At 45.3% G+C, this 21603-nt stretch overlaps 1 protein-coding gene across 2 annotated transcripts in view; it reads right to left on the bottom strand.

Moving 5' to 3' along the window:
- Nucleotides 1-4396: 4396 nt before the first annotated feature.
- The window catches only part of LOC307206182 (uncharacterized protein), a 164543-nt gene continuing 147336 nt past the window's right edge, over nucleotides 4397-21603 (bottom strand). For both annotated transcript variants that reach the window (XM_079959023.1, XM_079959026.1), the window contains exon 4: nucleotides 4397-5088. In XM_079959023.1, coding sequence (XP_079815149.1) covers nucleotides 5029-5088 — 60 coding nt within the window. In that variant the 3' untranslated portion in view covers nucleotides 4397-5028. The remainder of the gene's footprint in view (nucleotides 5089-21603) is intronic.

Here is a 21603-nt window from a genome sequence, read left to right as displayed (position 1 = left end):
AGGATCCGGGGTTCGAACACACCGGCAGAGAGATGGAAGCTGAGGAGATTGACGTCGACGAGCCCGTTGAGGACTGGCCGGATCTACCTGGCTGGAGGCACACCACGGGGGAAGAACTGTATCCTGCACTCACCCCCACAACACTGGAGCACCCAGAACCCAAGCCAGAAGAGGGGGAGGGGGGAAGGGGGGCTTCGAGGGGGGGATGGATGTCAGGGGTTCAGGAGCAGAGGCACAGGGAAGAGAGGAGATGGAGAGCGAAGGGGAAGAATCCGAGGGGAGCGTAGGAGAAGAGGACAGTGGACCAAGGGATTCCATGAGCCTCTCCAGCGAATCGGAAGATTCACAGAAGGGGGCGCCAGTGGCCAGGGGTAGGGGGTTCCCAAGGGGGCAGCGGGGACTCCCAGAGCAGTAGTTGGAAATCAGGACCAGCTTCCCCACCAGAGCAGAGTGGGGGGGAAGAGTCCCAAGGATCGGGGCCAGTGCATTCCCCACCAGGGAGAGAAGATAAGGCAGGGCTGACCACACCTTCATCGGAGAGTCAGACAACGGAGGGGAGTTCAGATCCGGCCAGTATCCCGGAAGAGGGAAGCAGTGACAGAAGTAGTGTAACGGTCAGGAGGAAGGTCACTGGGTTGGCGCGAAAGGCAAGTTCAAATGTACAGGAGCGCGGGACAGCAGAGAATGAGGATTGGGAACCGGGTCCTAAAGCCCGCCGGAGGGAGGGGGAGGAGCTAAGCGACTCAGCGTCGGAAGAGTCCAGAAAGGGCAATGCCCCAGCGGGCAGGAGGACCCAGAGGAGGAGAGAGCAGCATAAAAGGTGGAGCAGGGCTAGGATCTTAAACTGGTGTCATAGGGGAGGAGACTCAGACGGTACTTCGCCGGTCTAAGGTCGAGACGTAGAGCTGCGCGCTGCGGCTTGGAAATGGAAACTGAACCTCAATAAAGACTTTTGTACATAACGACAGCCTGGCGTTGGTCCTCTGTGAGCTGGGACCTAGGGGCAGCTCTGACAGTATGTGTACTGTTTTTTCTTACTTTCTATTTTCGATTGCTATTTTCTGTAATCTTTAAAATCTTAATAAAAATTTATTAAAAAAAAAAAAGCGAGAGAGAGGTGAGTAAATGAGGCGGATGAGAGGGAAAGGTACCGTATTTTTCCATGTATAACACGCCCCCATGTATAAGACGCCCCCTATTTCTGGGCACTCAAAATTTAGAAAACGGGGGCACATTGCCAAGACTTGTTAAGCTTATTTGGGGAGGGGTTGCCCAGAGTTGTTGAGCTTTTTTTTTTCGGGGGCAGCCATTAATCAAATTGCACAATTGCACGCATCAACCACCAAGTGACCTATCGTCTGCCAGTCGGACAACAGCCCTTTCGACAGCAAAGAAATCATAGCTGGGAATCTCCTCCTGGCGGCTACAATCAAGCGCCCGTCTGTGGCGTTCGTACAGAGCACCCGGTTGTCAAGGAAACCAAGAGAGACCCCAACCTTGTATCATCATAATAATAATTTATTATTTATACTCCGCCCATCTGGCTGAGTTTCCCCAGCCACTCTGGGCAGCTCCCAATCAAGTATTAAAAACAATACAGCTGTCAGGGGTTCAGGAGCAGAGGCACAGGGAAGAGAGGAGATGGAGAGCGAAGGGGAAGAATCCGAGGGGAGCGTAGGAGAAGAGGACAGTGGACCGAGGGATTCCATGAGCCTCTCCAGTGAATCGAAAGATTCACAGAAGGGGGCGCCAGTGGCCAGGGGTAGGGGGTTCCCAAGGGGAACGTCCCAGGAGCAAGGGGGCAGCAGGGACTCCCAGAGCAGTAGTTGGAAATCAGGACCAGCTTCCCCACCAGAGCAGAGTGGGGGGGAAGAGTCCCAAGGATCAGGGCCAGTGCATTCCCCACCAGGGAGAGAAGATAAGGCAGGGCTGACCACACCTCCATCGGAGAGTCAGACAACGGAGGGGAGGTCAGATCCGGCCAGTATCCCGGAAGAGGGAAGCAGTGACAGAAGTAGTGTAACGGTCAGGAGGAAGGTCACTGGGTTGGCGCGAGAGGCAAGTTCAAATGTACAGGAGCGCGGGACAGCAGAGAATGAGGATTGGGAACCGGGTCCTAAAGCCTGCCGGAGGGAGGGGGAGGAGCTAAGCGACTCAGCGTTGGAGGAGTCCAGAAAGGGCAATGCCCCAGCGGGCAGGAGGACCCAGAGGAGGAGAGAGCAGCGTAAAAGGTGGAGCCGGGCTAGGATCTTAAACTGGTGTCATAGGGGAGGAGACTCAGACGGTACTTCGCCGGTCTAGGCTTTAAGACGTAGAGCTGCGCGCTGCGGCTTTAAAATGGAAACTAAACCTCAATAAAGACTTTTGTACATAACGACAGCCTGGCGTTGGTCCTCTGTGAGCTGGGACCTAGAGGCAGCTCTGACAACAGCGTTAAATGTTAAAAACTTCCCTAAACAGGGCTGCCTTCAGATGTCTTTTAAAGATAGGATAGCTACTTATTTCCTTCATATCTGAAGGGAGGGCGTTCCACAGGGTGGGCGCCACTACCGAGAAGGCCCTTTGTCTGGTTCCCTGTAACCTTACTTCTTGCAATGAGGGAACCGCCAGAAGGTCCTCGGTGCTGGATCTCAGTGTCTGGGCTGAACGATGGGGGTGGAGATGCTCCTTCAGGTATACAGGACCGAGGCCGTTTGGGGCTTTCAAGGTCAGCACCAACACGTTGAATTGTGCTCAGAAACGTACTGGGAGCCAATGCAGATCTCTCAGAACTGGTTTCATGTGGTGCCGGCGGCTGCTCCCAGTCATCAGTCTAGCTGCCGCATCCTGGATTAATTGCAGTTTCCAGGTCACATTCAAAGGTAGCCCCACGTAGAGCGCGTTGCAGTAGTCCAAGCAGGAGATAACTAGAGCATGCACCACTCTAGTGAGACAGTCCGCAGGCAGGTAGGGTCTCAGCCTGCATACCAGGTGGAGCTGGTAGACAGCTGCCCTGGACACAGAATTAACCTGTGCCTCCATGGACAGCTGTGAGTCCAAAGTGACTCCCAGGCTGTGCACCTGGTCCTTCAGGGGCACAGTTACCCCATTCAGGACCAGGAAATCCCCCACACCCGCCAGCCCCCTGTCCCCCAAAAACAGGACTTCTGTCTTGTCAGGATTCAACCTCAATCTCTTAGCCACCATCCATCCTCCAACCACCTCCAGGCACTCACACAGGACCTTCACCGCCTTCACTGGTTCTGCATACTGATGAACACCCCAGCCCAAACCCCCTGATGATCTCTCCCAGCGGCTTCATATAGATATTAAAAAGCATGGGGGAGAGGACGGAACCCTGAGGCACCCCACAAGTGAGAGCCCAGGGGTCTGAACACTCATCCCCCAACACCACTTTCTGGACACGGCCCAGGAGAAAGGAGCGGTACCACCGTATAACAGTGCCCCCAGCTCCCAGCCTCTCTAGACGGTCCAGAAGGATGTTATGGTCGATGGTGTCAAAGGCCGCTGAGAGATCCAGCAGAACTAGGAAACAGCTCTCACCTTTGTCCCTAGCCCGCCGGAGATCATCGACCAGCGCGACCAAGGCAGTTTCAGTCCCATGGTGAGGCCTGAATCCCGATTGGAAGGGATCCAAATGGTCTGCATCCTCCAGGCGTGCTTGGAGTTGTTCGGCAACCACCCCTCAATCACCTTGCCCAAGAATGGTAAATTTGAGACTGGGCGATAGTTGGCCAAACTGGCTGGGTCTAAAGATTTTTTTTTAAGAAGCAGTTTAATGACCGCCTTTTTCTGCGGGTCTGGGAAGGCTCCCTCACAGAGAGAAGCATTCACCACCCCACAGAGCCCATCGCCCAGCCCTTCCCGGCTCGCTTTTATCAGCCAGCATGGGCAAGGATCAAGGAGACAGGTGGTTGGTTTCACTTGTCCAAGCAGCCTGTCCACATCCTCGGAGGTAACAGATTGGAATTGATCCCATGTAACAGGACTAGACAGAACTCTAGCACTCTCCCGCCCTGGCCCTGCTCCCATGGTGGAGTCTACCTCCTTCTGAATCTGAGCGACTTTATCTGCAAAAAAACTTTGCAAAAGCATTGCAGGAGATCTTGGGGTCCCTACCAGGCCCCGGTGCAGGTGGTTCCGATAGATTGCGAACCACCTGAAAAAGTCTCCTGCTGTTGTTTTCTGCAGATGCAATGGAGGCGGCGAAGAAGCCCCTCTTTGCTGTCGCCATTGCCACTTGGTAGGCTCAACGTTGAGCTCTAGCCCGTGTCCGGTCTGATTCAGAGTGAATTTTCCGCCACCAGCGCTCTAGCCGTCTCAACGATTGTTTCATCGCCCTCAGCTCTGGGGAAAACCACGGAGCTGTCTGGGCTCCATGCAATTGGAGAGGGCACTTCGGAGCCAGACAGTCAATAGCCCTGGTTAACTCCGCATTCCAAGGGGCCACCAGGGAATCAGCTGAGAGGCCATCAACTTGGGATAAAACATCCCCTGCCACTCTCTGGAAACCAGTTGGATCCATTAAGTAGCGGGGGCGGACCATCCGAAAGGGTCCCACCTCCCTGCAGAGGGGAAGGGTCGCGGAGAAGTCCAGTTGCACCAGGAAGTGATCTGACCATGGCACTTCTTTTGTTTCGCTTTTAGTTAGTGTCAGATCACCAACATCTGTAGAGGTAAACACCAAGTCTAAGGCCAAGGGGAACCCAAGAGGGATCTGGTTCTGCCTACTCACCTGGGAACGCTGGCCCAGAGTCCTCGAGGCTCTTCTTTTTTGAGGGCCGCTGCTGGCTTGGGTCTTGCTTGCTGGTCCGGGGCTGCGCCAGCCCTGGCAAGACTAGGGGTCTGGCCTCTGCCGGTCTGGCCTCTGCTGCTGATGGTGTAGGCTTTGCCAATGCCGACAGTAGGGCAGGGGCCTCGTCCTCATATGAGGGGTAGATCTTGTTTTTGCGTGCAACTTTATTTTTCCTCCTGCCCTCTGTGGCTGATGTTGAAGGCTTCGCCAATGCCGGCAGTAGGGCAGGGGCCTCATCCTCGTATGAGGGGTAGATCTTGTTTTTCTTTTTTCTTTTTAGAAAGAAAGCCATCCTGCAAGATGCAAAAAGATTAGGAATTATTGGGAAATATATAATGAATTGAAAAAAACTGTTTAAAAAGACTTTTGTTAAGAAACCAGAAGCATTCCTTCTAGGAATTTTAGACCAAGATGTAAAAAAAGAAAACTGGAAATTATTTATGTATGCAACAACAGCGGCAAGAATTTTATTAGCACAAACTTGGAAGACAGAAGAAATACCAACGAAAGAACAATGGCAAGGGAAACTTATGGAATATGCAGAATCGGCAAAACTAACAGAAAAATTACATGAAAAGGACAACAAAGACTTTAAAAGAGAATGGGAACCATTTACAACATATATGAAGAGGCAACATAAAGAAATGGACTCATTGGCAGGGTTTGAGTGAACAATCACAACTGTCTACAACAAAAAATAAGACTATATGTGTCAGAGACAATATGTATTGAGGAAATTTTGGGGAAACATCAAATACGCAAGGTGAACAATAGGGAAATAAAACAAAATGTGAGTACGAGGGAAGTCCAGGGGAGGAGGGTCGAAATATGAAAAATTGTTAAAGATATATTGTTAGAAGTAGAATCCATGGAAAAATCAATAAAAAATTATTTTAAAAAAATAAATAGAATCTCTGGATAAGAAAGTGTCATTTTTAGGTAATCTATTAAGACTGGAATATGATATTCCAGTTTTGATTGCTGGAAATTTAGCAATTGGGAAATATTATCCTGGATAGTGACAGAATCTGGGAATGATTCCAAGTATTTGGTATTGTATTTTTATTTGTAAACATTGAAATGAGGAAGTCTTTTTACTCAGAGTGAGAAGGATGACCAAATATTTGACAGACCTGGAAATAGCAAGCTCATGTAGATCCAAGGGGGGAGGAAGTGGATACCGCAGAAGAATATTGTAAAATTTGTGGAGGAAAATGATCTGACATGATCTACTATTCCAGCCTGGTTATCTCTTCCTAATTCTGGGTGCTGTGTTTTATTATCTTCAATATCTCTTGTGAAAAGGTCTTTTAATGTACGGTCAGCAAAAGCCTGGATGTAAGGCCTGCCTTTTGTGTGAATAGTTTTGTTGTAGTTTTCTCATTATGGGTGGATCCCAGGACAGACTAGGTCTGGCTGAAGGTCTGCCCTGAAACCTTCCTGGAAGGATCTCCCCTTGGTGGGCCACTTTGCAGAAGTCAACTCCTGCAGGCGGCTTGTCTTGTGTGCGGGTGGAGGTGCGCTGCCTGCAGAAGTTGACACTGGGACTAGCTACCTGGAAAACCTCTGTGCCTTAGGACGCCACAACTCCCTGGCTTCTTCCCCCCACCTGGAGAAAGGGGAAGTCATGGACAACAGGACGCAGACAACAGACAGTCGCTTCACGACACCGATCTGCTCTAAAGAAGCCGGCGCATGGGAGGAGCCGCACCCCATCAGCTGTGAGCAGTACCTGTTCCGCCTCCAAATAATCATTGGGGCTTCTGTGTATATTCCCAGGCTGTACTTTCAGTTAGTTGGAAAAGGGGGGGGGGGCGGTTCTCCAGCAGATGCAGGAGTGAAACGCCATCCCTTTTGTTGTGTTGAAAACAACAACTCATCTGTGGGAGCCTCAGCTTCTGATCCTAAGGATGAGGCTAATGCTTCTGGTCCTATCCCTGAGGTTCTTTTATAGGTACTGAAGATTGACTGGATATTCTGTTTATTGGTTTGGTAATGCTGTATGTCATTTAGAATGCGGTTGAACAACTCACACCGCTAATGTGATGGCTCTCTGGGAAGTCAGCCCAAATCACGGCCTGCACCGCATCCCAGAGGAAAAGGGTACCTGAGCCTAAAACATATAGGGGAGGGAACCAAACAAGCTGTTAGGTGCTAATTCTCATTTACTGCACCCTCATGGTAAGACTTTCAGAAAATGCCACCTTTTCCCATACATGAGCTATATAGAGTATGGTTATTCCTCTTGTGAAACCAGGGAGACCTTTAATTAGTAAGGAATTACATGGGTTGTAATGATACCACCACAAATAGCTCTGAACAGGCCTCTGTCTCCAATTTCTACATTTTACCGTGACCAGCCCCTGAAAGAGCTGAATGGTTCTGGCTTTGGAACAAAATTCTGCCTAAAAGGTCCTTCCTGTGTTTTCTTTTTATGATGTTAGCCGCTCTGAGCCCGGCCTCAGCTGGGGAGGGCAGGATACAAATAAAAAATTCTCATTCTTATTCTTATTCTTATTAAAAGGGAACACAAATGCCAAATTAAAACTAAATATACCACAGTGACTTGGGAGAGGAAAAGAAAACACACTCACTCTTTTTGAAGGTCGCTGTGTACCAGCGTTGCTAAGGGCCCCCAAGCCCCTGGAGACATGAGGTCACAGCACTATTGTAGCCTTTCTAGGCCTTTTTAACCATGGGTAGGAAAGCGTTGCACCCAGGCAGGGACGAAAAGAGTCAAATGACACCAAGGGGTTAAATCCAGAGAAAGAGCTTTATTCTGCCATTGGGGGGGGGGGGAGAGGCACCTGTGTGATGGATTCACAAAACAGGCCGCAGAAAAAACATTTTACAGCAGGTTTTTATCCTTTTTTCCAAACCCCCTTTTTTCCTCTCAGTTTGCAGCAAGCAAAATGTGCTTGGACAAGGTCAGCTAGCCTGAGAAGCAAAAGACACTGTTCTCTACCTTTGTTACATAGAAAGATGCTGAACTAAAAGCTTTTAGTCTTAGAGAGAAAAAAAACTTTGAAAAGTGCAGTTTGAAAAGTGCTTGAGGCTTTGAGGCCTGGTTGGGGGGGGAATTCACAAACAGTTTTTAGGGTAACCTAACTAACTGTCCCCCTACACTATGACAACATGATGAAATGATGTCAGTGGAAAGGAGACCTCTTGCTCATCTCTTTTTATATTTACATTATATTTGCTGATTTATGATCCAGCAAACTTTCATCGAAGATGAACTAAGAACTTATTAATGGCTTGAATATATTTAAATATTTAAATATTTTTAAAATTAATTCTCCATTAGTAACATTCCAATTGATAACAAATCAAATCAAATCTTGCCACATCATAATACAAACAATAAAGCCAATGATACATTCCAAACTAAAAATTTTGGGGAGGCCTTTCCATGTTCTGGCTGTCGGGAGAAAGTTTCTTTCACTTGTTCCTGCATTCTTCTCTCTTGTTTCCCCACAGATTCAGGTAGGTAGACCAACTACCTACCTCTAAGGGGCTACTGTACAATTTTTTAATTTTTTGGAAAGGATTCTTTTAAATACTTTTTTAGGACTTTTTTTTAAAAAAGACTTGATTCTTTTAAAGGGATTTTTGGAAGAGTTTTTAAAATATTTTTTTTCAAGTTTTTCCCCAATTTCATAATTCTGATCTTCCGGTCTTTTTAAAATATCCTTCTTTCCAGAACACTCTCCTGTTTCTTAGTCCAAATTCTAATAATTTTTGAAGAGCTGAGTCCAGGGTGTTGTACATTGTCCTGGGCAAAGGTGGTTGGCATTGCAGGGTAAATATTAGGCTCAAGTGGCATCGCAAATTTTGCACACAGTGATCTCTAGGATAAGCCAGGCATGTGCTGTAATGTTATGGCATGTCCACAGCCACTAACAACAACCAAAGTGAATAGTTTCTGATGAATTTTCCTTAAAATGTCTTGTGTCAATTATATTTTTAGAGTTTATCATTGCAATGGTGAGCTAGATACTGCAGTTTTTGGTTGTGGTGACCTGCTATTCATTATAATTAGTTAAAGTTGTTTCTATATGTAACAACAGCAGCTAGGATTCTATATGCGCAGAAATGGAAGGAAAAAGAAGTTCCAAAGAAGGGATAAGTAAGATAATGGACTATGCAGAACTAACAAAATTAGCAGTTTTGTGAACAAATAGGCCTTTTTCGGATTATAGTACGCTGAACTCGTAAACAGGATTTGAACTATGAGCAACGTAAGTAATTGGATTATAATACTGGGGTTATGATTTGACAAACAGAAGACAGGGTGCAGCAGGAGAGAAACAACAACTCCCTGGAAAACAGGGTGGGAAGTCGGCGAAAATTCTGGTTTGCCAGAAGCGGCTCAGTCATGCTGGTCAGGTGATGCATCTGCAGGTGTAGTCAGCAGCACGGGAGCCTCGCCTGGCTAGGATCCTGACTGAAGATGCTGCTTCTCTCTAGATAATCCTCGAAGGTATGCGGGGCGAAGATGTCCACAGTGACATGGCTGTGGACGACCTTTCCTTAGAAGAGGGATTTTGCCCAGGTAAGCCACCCTCACCACACACCAAGTAAGGTTCCTCATGGTGGGCCTAGGCTTAGCTATACTAGAATGGCATGGTTGACTGGGGTGGCTAAAGGAACGAAGAAGACCCCTGCCGTTTCATATCAGTGCTTCAGCACTCACCCTCGGTTGTAAAGCACGTCCTTGAGGTCATGCAAGATGACCAGCCCTGTGTGAGACTGAGCATATGCGGCGCCGGAGTACAAAGATCTGCCAGTTGCCCCCCTCTGCCCGGTTGCCCAGTCCCAGGCACGCAGAAGGGCAGAGCCGGCCAGCTGCCTCAGCATCTCGCTGGCTCGGTCGCCCCCGAACTCGTGGTGCAGATCTGCCCTGTAGCGCTCCGACCGACGGGCGAGCTCTTCCCCGGACTTAACTCTCGGGCCCCGCACTCTCGGCCTGGTGCCCCTGAGAGCCCGGCGCCCAGGTGCCCTGCACCCCTAACACCCATGGGTAAGACAGCCCTGGATGAGCATGAAGGGTGCACAAAGAATTTTGGGAATTGCCTTCTCCTGGTGGTCTGCTGCACCTTTAGCCTGGCCGAGTTTGTGTGTTCAACTGGGGCTTGCATATTGAAAGGCTCTGCTTATGTCTCTGTTGCTCCTTTGAGTCGTTCTCCTTTCTTCCCTGAGCCTGCAGATAGCAGGGCATGTAGCCTTGAATTAACGAACCATTGCTATTTCTCACAATAGGAAGAATTGCAGCAGCATCTGCACACAAGAGCACCACCACCAATGATTAAACCACTGTGCTAGCACTGGTTCCCCTCTCTTCCTATCTAATGAATCTTGTAGCCAGTGAACATCGGCTGATTTTCAAATGACCAGAATTAATGTATTTCTGATGAATTCATGCTTTTCCACTGATGACTATTGGCAAGGAACCTTCAACGAAGTATGGAAACCACTAATTTGATAACTGATTTACTCTTCAAGATCCAAAAGAAGATTGTGGGGCCAAATTCACAGATAGAGAGCAAACTTTTCTAATTGTATTGTTAACAATTGTATTGTTTATTTGATTTTTTTCTTTTTAAAATTATTTCCTTGGCTACTTCACTTATGAACACTTTAAATCTGGCATGATGAACTTTTCTTATTTTCCTTGTGACATATTTCAAAACTCTTTACATATTTAACAATGGGGCCCTTTATATGTCCAGCTGTCCTTTGTCAACTACAAATTGTCGCTGTTTTTTCGTTTTGTTTTTTGAATATATGCTATATGGTAATTGAGGGACATAATAGGCATTTCAAGCCATTTGCACATAACAAAATAGGAGCCTACACAACACAAAACACTGTTGCTGTATGTAGGTTTTATTTTCTTTTTTATCTTATATTTTGGAAATGTACATCCAGGTTTTTTCCTTTAAATTTTTTGGGGGCCCCCAAGCAAGTGGGGCCCTAAGCTATAGCTTGTTTAGCTTTACGTATTGTTACGGCAAAATCTGGGTGCGAGGATGCTCTGCCACCCAGCTCATCGGACTAAGTCCGTGGGTCCCTGCGGAGGAAAATGAGATCAGCCGGAGACAGGAGCAAACAGCAGAAGATCCAAGTTTATTGCGCAACAGGTTCAAGGCAAGATTGAACAGTGAGAAAGGGGTGACATGAGTTTTTGAAACTCCCTCCATGTCCCAGAATACAGTGCAAAACACGTCATGAATACATTAAAGAGAGGTTTGGTTACACAGATTACATCATGAATATATTAAAGGGAGGTTGGGTTACACAGATTAACATATGGAAGAGGGAGGGGGGAATATGCAGAGCTGGAGATATGCACAGATAAACACTTCCTGGGGATGAGAAAACAATAGTCCCAAATATGCATAGTCTGGCACCTGACATTGCCTGGAGGAAAGGCTGATCAGAGCGATTTGACAGGATTAGGGTCTTAACACCTTGCTTGAGGGATTATGCTGGACAGGGGGGTGTGATGGAGTCCTAGAGAAATTGAGCAAACTGGTACGTTGATTTTCTATGAATTTTATAGATTTTAGTCCCTTTTGACATTGACAATTGGAAATAAATTGATATATTGTAGCGAAGAAGAAGGTGAAGAAGACATGCCCCCCCCCTTCCGTAACAGTCCCCCATTCGGAGATAGATTTGCATTAAAGTTCTGTAAGAACTTGCAAATCTTTTCTCCGCACCCTAAATCTCGGTGAAGGTAGGGGTGCCGTGTGAGTGGGAATAGGCCCTAATGGAAAAGGAGGTGGGTTGAGCAGGGCAGCAAAGGAGGGAGCAACACTGACCAATACAATGTACATGCGTGTTATAGATATGCGCTAACTAATAACTTAGTATCTACCGTACCAGAGGTGTGGGTTTATGCAAACCTGAAAGGGACTTGCAAATCATGCCTCTTAAGGCCATTTGCAAGTATAGTAGTGCAGATAGCTGGATATAGGATATCGTGTAAAAGGACACCTGTCGTATTTTGTTTAATAGTGGTCTATGCTTTACATTTAGCAGGAAGGTCCACTACTGACTGAAAAAAAAATGCAGTTTGCTTTGTTCCCCGCCATTTTTGTGTTCTCAGGTGTCAAGGTAGCTCTTCTGTGGTCTCACAGTAGTGGCAATCCCTGGTGAATCCACTTAGGGCTTTCATATTAACCATGTTGCCTGGCACCCATCACAGCTGGCACAGGTTTGGACACGTCCTGAGGGAAATATCCTAGCCTTGGCCATTCCATGGGATTTTATTATTATAGGCTCTGGTCTTGCAGTCATGGGAAGTTGCTCACTTGCACATTAAGGACCAAAAGCTAATTGCAGCCTGGATACACTTGCCCAATTCAAACTGAGTCCAATTTGAATTTATCTTGCCCCATGGCTCTCAACTTCCCAAACCAATCAGTTAAAATAAAACCACTCTTAAAGGGCACTCGTCCAAATAAGTCAATTTAACTCTATAAGGGATGATTCCTGCTAAACCAAAGCATATATACCTTCCTGAAGCTTTTCCTTGGTAAAGTGAGTTTTAGCACATTTTTAAAATGGGTAGGGAAGTTGGCAGAGTGCCAGGTGAAACAACGAAATATGGTTATAAATTCATCTAAGTCTAAACATTGGACTACATAATAGCCTGATCTGTTAAAAGGCATAAAATGTATGAGGATCCTCCACTGGGGTGTAAGGAATAAGACATTAGACATAAAACACACACAAAAATAGCCACAAAAATAGCCCCCCCATTTGTGGAAATGACACACTGTCAGACACATTTCAACATTCCTACGTAATAACACATAATACAAAACAAACTAATTAAATATCAGTTGCATATCTTGAGACATTTGGGATATTTTATATATGTATCTTGAGGTTCAAAAGTCAGAAAATGTCCTTGTAATTCAACTCCACCCCCCGGCAGTCTATATCCTTTGAAAGAGATAGCTGTGGCCACTTTGAAAACTTTGGTGTCTTGTTGTTGTGGTGGCGAAGCTTTTCATTAGGTCCGTAGTAACACACTTGTAGAAGTGATATCCTGTAAGGGCAGGGTGGACTTAAAAGACACAGTTAAAATAATAAAACACACACACAAACACACACAATGACCTATGAGGAACCAAAATAAATAAATGCTAAGACACAGAATTTTAAGAAATCCGAAGTAACAATGAAAATAAGAGTGTTTCTTGATGTGACAACATCGGCTAGAATGTTAAAAGCAAAATACTGGAAAATGACTTAATGGCAATTTAAAGTTGTGCAAGTACCTTGAACTAGCCAAATGACAGAATTAATAAGAAATGCTCAGGCAAAAGGTAAACAAATACCATTCCACAAACAATGTTTGGTTATGCTTCGATTAATTTCATAGACCATGGAAAAACGGATTAAATAAATGGAAACAGATTGTTTGTAACTTTAAAAGTGTCAAAGCCACAAAGAGATGGAAGTCACTACTACAGCAGGGATTTCACAGAACAGAAAGAAAGTTGTTGTGGGAGGAAAAAGGGACAAACACTTTGTTATCGGGGTTCACATATCCTGTTAAAAGGGAAAATTATTTCATGTGAGAAGCCTGTCAGGAAATGCTGTTCCTAAAATTGCACATAAACAAAGTCTGTGACTTAAATCCCATTGAGGGGTGGAATGCTTTGATATTTACCTGTGAAAAGAATTTGGCATGTTAAGATTTCAAACTTGGGACACATTAAGGGTGATTTCTCTCAATGGTTCCAAGTTTTACATAAACCTCCTCTCCCCCCCCCCTACAGTTCCCCCTCCTTCCTCTCTCTCTCTCTTTTTCCTATCTCTTTTTTTTTTTAGCTGATCTAGTCTCTGTGCATGTGTGGAGTTCATGTCTCAGCAAATCTTCTATACTATTGAAATGTCGCATCTTTTGGCAAAATTAGAATTTGAATAAGGGAAGGGTAAGGAGGAGTAGATTTTAAAAGAGGGTTAGATTTAAAACAAAAAAGAGAAACTCAGCAATTGAAGTATTCACCAACAAAAGCTAGCAATTTCAGCCCAAGCAAAGCGACTGCTTCCTTTATGTACAGGAAAGGGCTAATATCCCTCTGGCCATTCGCAGAACAATGCCACGCCCTTATATATGGGAAAAATGGCCAGAGAGTCAGAATTCATAGGATTTTTTTAAACATTTTAAGTTATTTCGGCCTTCCCATTTGCAGACAAAATTTTTCCTGCCCCTTTATTTACAGGATTGGTCAAGGCCCATATGTATTTGTATGTGTTTAAACTTTGAATTGACTTTGAAGTCTGATTTTTAAATAGTAGACAAAATGATAAACACTGTAATCACTCAAATGCTTGATATTACCAGTTGTGCTTCAAAACATCACAGCTTCACCTCTCACCTTTTAAAACTAAAGAGCAAAGCTAGGCTGAATTTCAACTCCATCACCACACCAGAATTAAGAATTACCCTGCAATGCTTGCGGACACATGTCCTTCCACACAGCCACAAATTGGGAGAGTTGAAAGGGACCCTAGGGTCATCTAGTCCAACCCTCCAAAATATGGGGTTCACAGCAAGATTTCACAGCAAGATTTGTACTACCAAAGAGATACACACATACTTATGTACACAGGCACTACTGGGGAAGAGAGCACACTCAATGCTCCTATCATGTACTAAGGAAGAGGAAAATAAAAGTATCCAGCTTTATACAGGACCCTCTAAAGGAAGAACAGTTTCCTAAGATAAGATAGGAAGAGAATCTGGGAGAGAATATTTTATAAGCATAGGGTTATTTCAGTTGATATAACCACTCAAATAAAGCAAGAGGTGGGGTAAACATTTGCACCCTTCATTCTCATTTTGTCTTATTTAGGACTGATAAGGTCCAGCATGGCTTCTTTAGATTTAAATTTTGAAGCAAGCTTGCAGTTTAAACTATGCGCGCTTAAGAAAGGCAGTCTGTCAGAGACAGAAGGAACAGACAACACACATAACAAACAACATGTAAACATACATATTCTCATATATGTATTAACACACAACACACATAACAGACAACATGTAAACATATATACTCTCATCCTTTAGTTGGTTATTGCAAGGAGTTGGGCTGCTTCCTTTAGCTTCATTAAGTGAAATTAGTAGGAAGGTCCCACATGGTTTTAAGAGCCTCCTTGCCTCTTCAAACACCACCAGTTAACCAAACTGGCAGGGCTCACAATGCTTAGTTGACTGGGTACCCTTTTATATAAGCATGCGTTGTTGTTGTTGCTTTTGTTGTTGTTTTCTTTGGGGGGGGATAGAGAAGGGAGAAGGAGAGGGGTTGATTAGGATTTGGGTAACTTGTACAGGGGGCTATAGTAAAGAGGGGTCTTTCGTCGCTTGGCGACTTCCTTAGTGGGTTTTTTAAAGAGCTCTAGCTATCCGGTTCCTTATATTTCCTTCCTATTTCCTTAGTCAATAACCTGGGGTCCTTTTCCACTCTGCCGATCCTGCCCAATTCCTCATGGGCTATCCCTCCTGGCAACCTCCTACCTATCGCCACAATCTCAGGAAAAGGGGCCCTACTGAACGCCCGCGCCGTGCGGTGCCAGATCGGGTGATCCCTGGATAGAGTTTTGAACCGAAAATCCCCCTTGCTTTTGGAAGCGGGTTCACGCACGCTACACGTGTTACGTGGCACCGACCAGTGAGGCTGGGATTGATACAGAAAGCCAGACCCCTTCCTGCCCCCTCCGTAAGGGCGCTCGGGAAGTTCGGAAGAAGAATTCCAGACCCTTGCTTCAACTGAGAGAGTCCGTTGCGGGGAGTCGGCTATCTTTTCAAGCCGGGTCTCTCCGTCTTATTTTCGGACCCCCAATTGGTGCAGCTGGCTGGAGGTTTTGAGAGGAGAAAGAGACAGAGCTCAGAACCCCCCTTTTGGGTCGAGCAGCAGTCCACGGTCTCTCTCACCAATTGGACCAAGAGACAGGCGAGAAGGAGCGATAGAGAGGAGGGCAGAGAATTCAGTTGCCAGGAGATTTCCACCCCTTTCCCACCAGTGCACTGGATTTTTCCTTTTCCTTATACTCACGTGTCTTCTATGATGATCCCGGGATTGATGAATAAGCCGGCTGGATCCCTCTTTGCTCCCCGGCTGAACTCCTGGGGCTTTCGATTACCGCCCGGAAGATGGCCGGGGGTCCAAAGGATCTTCCCAGGCAAAATGGCCTGGTGCCGGCTGAAGATTTTGGGGCCCCCGGTCAGCAACGCGGGAGTACCGCATGCCCCACGTTCGGGCGTCAACTGTTACGGCAAAATCTGGGTGCGAGGATGCTCTGCCACCCAGCTCATCGGACTAAGTCCGTGGGTCCCTGCGGAGGAAAATGAGATCAGCCGGAGACAGGAGCAAACAGCAGAAGATCCAAGTTTATTGCGCAACAGGTTCAAGGCAAGATTGAACAGTGAGAAAGGGGTGACATGAGTTTTTGAAACTCCCTCCATGTCCCAGAATACAGTGCAAAACACGTCATGAATACATTAAAGAGAGGTTTGGTTACACAGATTACATCATGAATATATTAAAGGGAGGTTGGGTTACACAGATTAACATATGGAAGAGGGAGGGGGGAATATGCAGAGCTGGAGATATGCACAGATAAACACTTCCTGGGGATGAGAAAACAATAGTCCCAAATATGCATAGTCTGGCACCTGACATTGCCTGGAGGAAAGGCTGATCAGAGCGATTTGGCAGGATTAGGGTCTTAACACCTTGCTTGAGGGATTATGCTGGACAGGGGGGTGTGATGGAGTCCTAGAGAAATTGAGCAAACTGGCACGTTGATTTTCTATGAATTTTATAGATTTTAGTCCCTTTTGACATTGACAATTGGAAATAAATTGATATATTGTAGCGAAGAAGAAGGTGAAGAAGACATGCCCCCCCCCTTCCGTAACAGTATATACGTAAATCCAGCACTGGCTTGGACAGTCTGGCATTGCAAAATGGATCGGCTTTTGCGCAACAAAATGGATCGATATTTGCCGCTGGAGATGCAGCCAAGTGGAAGAAGCCAAGGAAGGCAATTCAGGTCAACTCTGTTTTGCCTTCCGTTCTAGACCCACTTGGCTGGGAGGGGAATACGCTGAAATCAGTGGGATTGTTTCACTGGGGGATCTTGAAGCCCCTTCTTCTTCTTCTTCCTCTTCTTCTTCCTCTTCTTCTTCAACCTTGCACCAGTCATGGTTTCTCCACGTCCACTACTGAAGCAGGATCTGGAGGAATTTTATCCTTAAGCTTTTCATATAATCAGTTATCCATATAATCAGTTATCAGTTATCAATATATTCACATATAACCAGAGTTTTTACAGTGATTTTATAATCCATGTTGAATCGTGAAAGCTTCTGCTTAGCTTAACAGCAAATTGCCTGAATCTGCAAAGTCCTAAATGAACTCTGCCCTAGTACTTTCTTGCTCTCTACAAGACAGGAAGCAATAAATCTGGTATGCTGGTACATTTCTCCCCCCCTTGTCCAGACAGAGTAACTGCAAGGTGCTAACCGCAAATGTCCTTTTTTGAACAGATGTTGCCTGGGAGTAACTGTCAGAGTTCCCCTTTCTTTAAGTTTCTATTCTCTTTGCAAGAAATCTAGGAGAAAGGTTAAGACTGCCTAGACTGTGTGTTCAATCTAAAAGAAGAAGTTGGAAGAAGAACTCTTTGTACTGTTACGGAAATTACAGGGGGGGGGGCACATCTTTAAAGTTAAATATTACAAATATTATGCCTGAATATATCCTTCCAACTTGACAGCTCAGGGAAGTCACCTTGCTTTAAAAATAATATAAAATCATCTCCTTTCCCAGTTTCCCTCATTCCAAAGCTATTTTCCCCTTGCAAAAGGACTCCAGAAGTTCTCAGAGGTGACTGTAGCACCCTGCTTGTGGTTAACGCTTAGCTGGAATGAAATATTCAACGCAGCAATAGAGAAATTAAAATAGTAATTTATTTGTCAGACAAATAAATATGAGGCACAGTGGTATATGGTTACCAAGCTCTGGCCTGGCCTCTTGCCATTCTGGCCAGCACTTATATTTCCTTAATCCAGCCCCCTTGCTCCTCCTGTGGCTGCCTCTGTCCAATCAGCCTGGTTGAAATTCCTATTGGCTGTTTGCTAGAACCAATCACAAAAGATACACCCATTTCCTTCTTGCCCTTTTATGGAAATCAAAAAGCTATATATTCTTCTATCTATAAATGACAAATAAGTAGTAATATATCTTACATGTGTCTCAACAAGGAATCTTAATTACCAGCTCACCTCTTGCCCTCCTTGCCCTATTGCCTTCCAAAACAGATAATTAATCTTGAATTTTTATCTTATGCATGTCAAGGATTGAGTTCACATCAACATTGAGAGATCTCCTTCATTTGAAGGTTTCTAAACAAAAGGCCTGACAACCATATATCAAGAGCGCTCGATTGGCGTCTTCTGTCTGGCAAGGGGGGGCTGGTGGCTGACTTAATTTCAGGATAGTTACAACTCTTACAACTATATGAAATAAGAATCTAGCATTTCTTAAATCCTTTGCATAATTATATTTAAGCTAATATATTTAATACATAAACAACCTTTTAAAAGGAAAAGAAATCTTAAAAGGATCTTAGTTTAAGAAACAAACAGCTTTTGAAAAGTCTTCCCAGAAAATGTTCTGTTTCTGCCAGCTAGATGCTTTTTCACTGCTCTTGACCTTCTTTAACCTTAGGAAGAAGATATGGCTCATTTTACTATTTATCCACCCTTAATTTGTAGGGTCAGTGTAACCTTGGCTGTCAGCCTGTAATTCCCTTTTTACGACTTTGAGAATTGTTTTCTGCTATAAATCAGGGGGGGCCCTTGTCTAGGAGTAAAAATATCTTGTCAAGGTTTTTAGGCAACTGGTCTTCTAAGACTGGTCTTTTAAGATACAGGCCCTGATTAAACATATAAGCTTTAATAAAAATGCAGGCTTATGATTAGATGCCTCATTCCCCCCTTTCAAGCTCAAGGACCTTCATCCCAAGTGTCCTTGATAGCTTGACCTTCATCATATTCCTGAGGTAAAGCTCTGTATAGGGCCATGATATGAGGTAGAGTTTCATTTGAAATCATCTTGCTAATTGTACTTCTAAAACATGAAATGATACATGGCACCATACATAAAACCATTATTACTACTGTCAAGAAAAACAAGCAAGACAATAGTATCCCTTTGAGTCCCGCAACATTAGGTAACCAATTGGTGAGCCATCCCATATCCCATCCTTCCCATGTTTGTACTGGGACATGTGCTATATTCTCCATCTTTGTGGCCAACACACGGATTGCCTCACCATTATCAGAAATGTTGAAGCAACAGGCATTCCCTGTCAAGTTCAAGACTCCACATAGGCCTCCCTGCCTGGCAAGTACATAATCCATTCCCATTTTCAGCTGCAAAATGGCGGCTCTACTTTCATCCAACTGTTGTGCAATAAGTCTCAAACTCTGGGCCGTTGCATTGGTTACAAGTTCCACTACTGCTTGCAATCGAATTATTCTGTTTAGATTATAAATAGGATCCCGTGCCCCTTGTATGAGCTCACCAGGATTCCAGGAGGCAGGATCATAATAGGCTATAATGCGCTCTGGTGGCCAATCATCAGTACCGCTCCAACTTTGGGTACTTCCTCCTGCTATATGAGAAATGTCAGCGTTTCTTCGTGTACGCTTGGCCGAACTAGTGGGCATAATCCACATTGGTGGTAATACCCATCCCAAGAAACAAGTCCCACTCCATTTGGAAGGGAGTTTCTTGTATGCCCATTCTCCACATATCCACCACAACCATCGGGTCTGAGGTTTTTGGTACGTGGAGTGCAGAAGGCGAAATATCAAAAGGGGTAGAGAGTTCACAGTGCAGTATGTTAGATTGCCTTCTTCTGTCACAGTTATGTTCCACACCATTTTCCATGCATGAATAAAAGGAGGTGCACAGGGCAAGGTATTCCGAGTTCGATACGTAGTACCGTTTGCCCAGGTTTGACTATTCTTAATATAATCCCAAGTATAGTGGCAATGAGAAGAGCCTATCATGGTAGGATCAGCTGCATCTGATGATTTATGCACACAGAATTCCCCTTGCACAGGTATAACTCGTATTGGTTTAGTTGAGTTCCATCCGGGGAAATTCTGTACTTCTGTTTGGTGTGGCATTTCGCTTACCATACCAATGGCATTTAATGGTATCGGTAATAAGGGCATACCTCCCTCTGAATCATCTGGCCCAAGAGAGCAAACAAGGCAATTAGTCCTATTTGCAACATTGGCTACCATCTCAGCTAAGCCTACCCACATATTGTGGTCATGGCGGAATCCATATTTAGCAAATTTGGTCAGATTCAAGGACCCTTCCCCTTCCCAAGGGATCAGGATTAATAATAAAATCATGTTGATGTCTAGCATATGCATTCCTTCCACAAAAAATTACCTTATTGTGACAGCAAATAAATATTAGCCCCAATATAATTCCCCCAGTGACAGAAATGGGGAACCACCAAGACCAGAACATATATCCCGAAGATCCCCAATGAGTAATATCCCTTATAATTGTTCCACAAGGGGGCAGTCAATCAATTGTATAAGAGAATCTTTCCATTCACAGTCACTGGTTCAGACGCTCCTCAAGCTTCAGGCGTGCGCAGGTCAGCCAGCTTCCAGGTTGTGGCTGCAGCAGGCCGGTCGTCTAAATGTTGCCCGTGACCTAGCCCGTTCCCGGTAGGGCTAGATACAGGGGTTTTTGGAGAGAGTCAGTTTTAAAGGATTAGAGGGGTCACCTTTGCACGTCCAACTGCCTTCAGACTTCTTCAAACGAGAGTGATGAATCCAGGGGGTCACCTCAGCTACCTTCACCGCTGTTGGAGTAGAGAGCAAGACGGTGTAAGGTCCACGCCACTTAGGTGCAAGTGGATCGCGTTTCCACTCTTTCACCCATACGCTATCGCCAGCCTGGAACTGATGAATCGGCTCGGCAATGCTGCACGGCGTGCGCTCGAGGGCCCACCTGTTAAGAGAAACAAAAACACGGGAGAGAGATTGCACTTGTTCCTGTGTCACATGGTCTCCTATTTGTTTAAGGTCAGCTGGAATATCCTGAACAAAGGAGGGTGGCCTCCCATACAGGAGCTCAAAAGGTGACAACTTAAGTCTTTTTGTGGGTGCACACCGAACACGAAACAGTGTTATGGGTAACACATCTACCCATCCCAATCCCGTTTCCTGGGTTAATTTTGCCAATTGGGTTTTCAGAGTCCGATTCATTCTTTCAGTTTTCCCTGAACTCTGAGGCCTATATGCTGCATGCAGTCTCCATTTCACTTGTAGGACTCGACATACTTCTTGTACTACTTGATCAATGAATGCTGGCCCATTATCACTTCCAATGCATCTAGGTAATCCAAACCTCGGGATCAATTCAGTGAGGAGTCTCTTAGTTACCTCTCGTGCCTTTTCAGTTCGGGTGGGAAAAGCTTCAACCCATCCGGTAAAAGTATCTACAAACACAAGGAGATACTTGAATCCCTTAGAAGGGACCAACTCTGTGAAGTCCACAATTAGGCTTTCCATGGGGACGTATCCCACATGCTGAATTCCAGGAGGTTGTACCGGTCCCTGCCTGGGATTGTTTTTAGCACAAAGAACACATTTCTGTGAAATGCAAGTTGCTAATTGTGATAGATTAATAATATACAACTTCCGACTGAGACTCTCTCTGGTTGCAGTACCGCCAAGGTGAGTAGAT

This window comes from Podarcis cretensis, assembly GCF_951804945.1.
Source record: "Podarcis cretensis genome assembly, chromosome: 17".
Lineage (NCBI taxonomy): Eukaryota > Metazoa > Chordata > Lepidosauria > Squamata > Lacertidae > Podarcis > Podarcis cretensis.
This window is presented reverse-complemented; position numbering and strand designations above follow the sequence as displayed.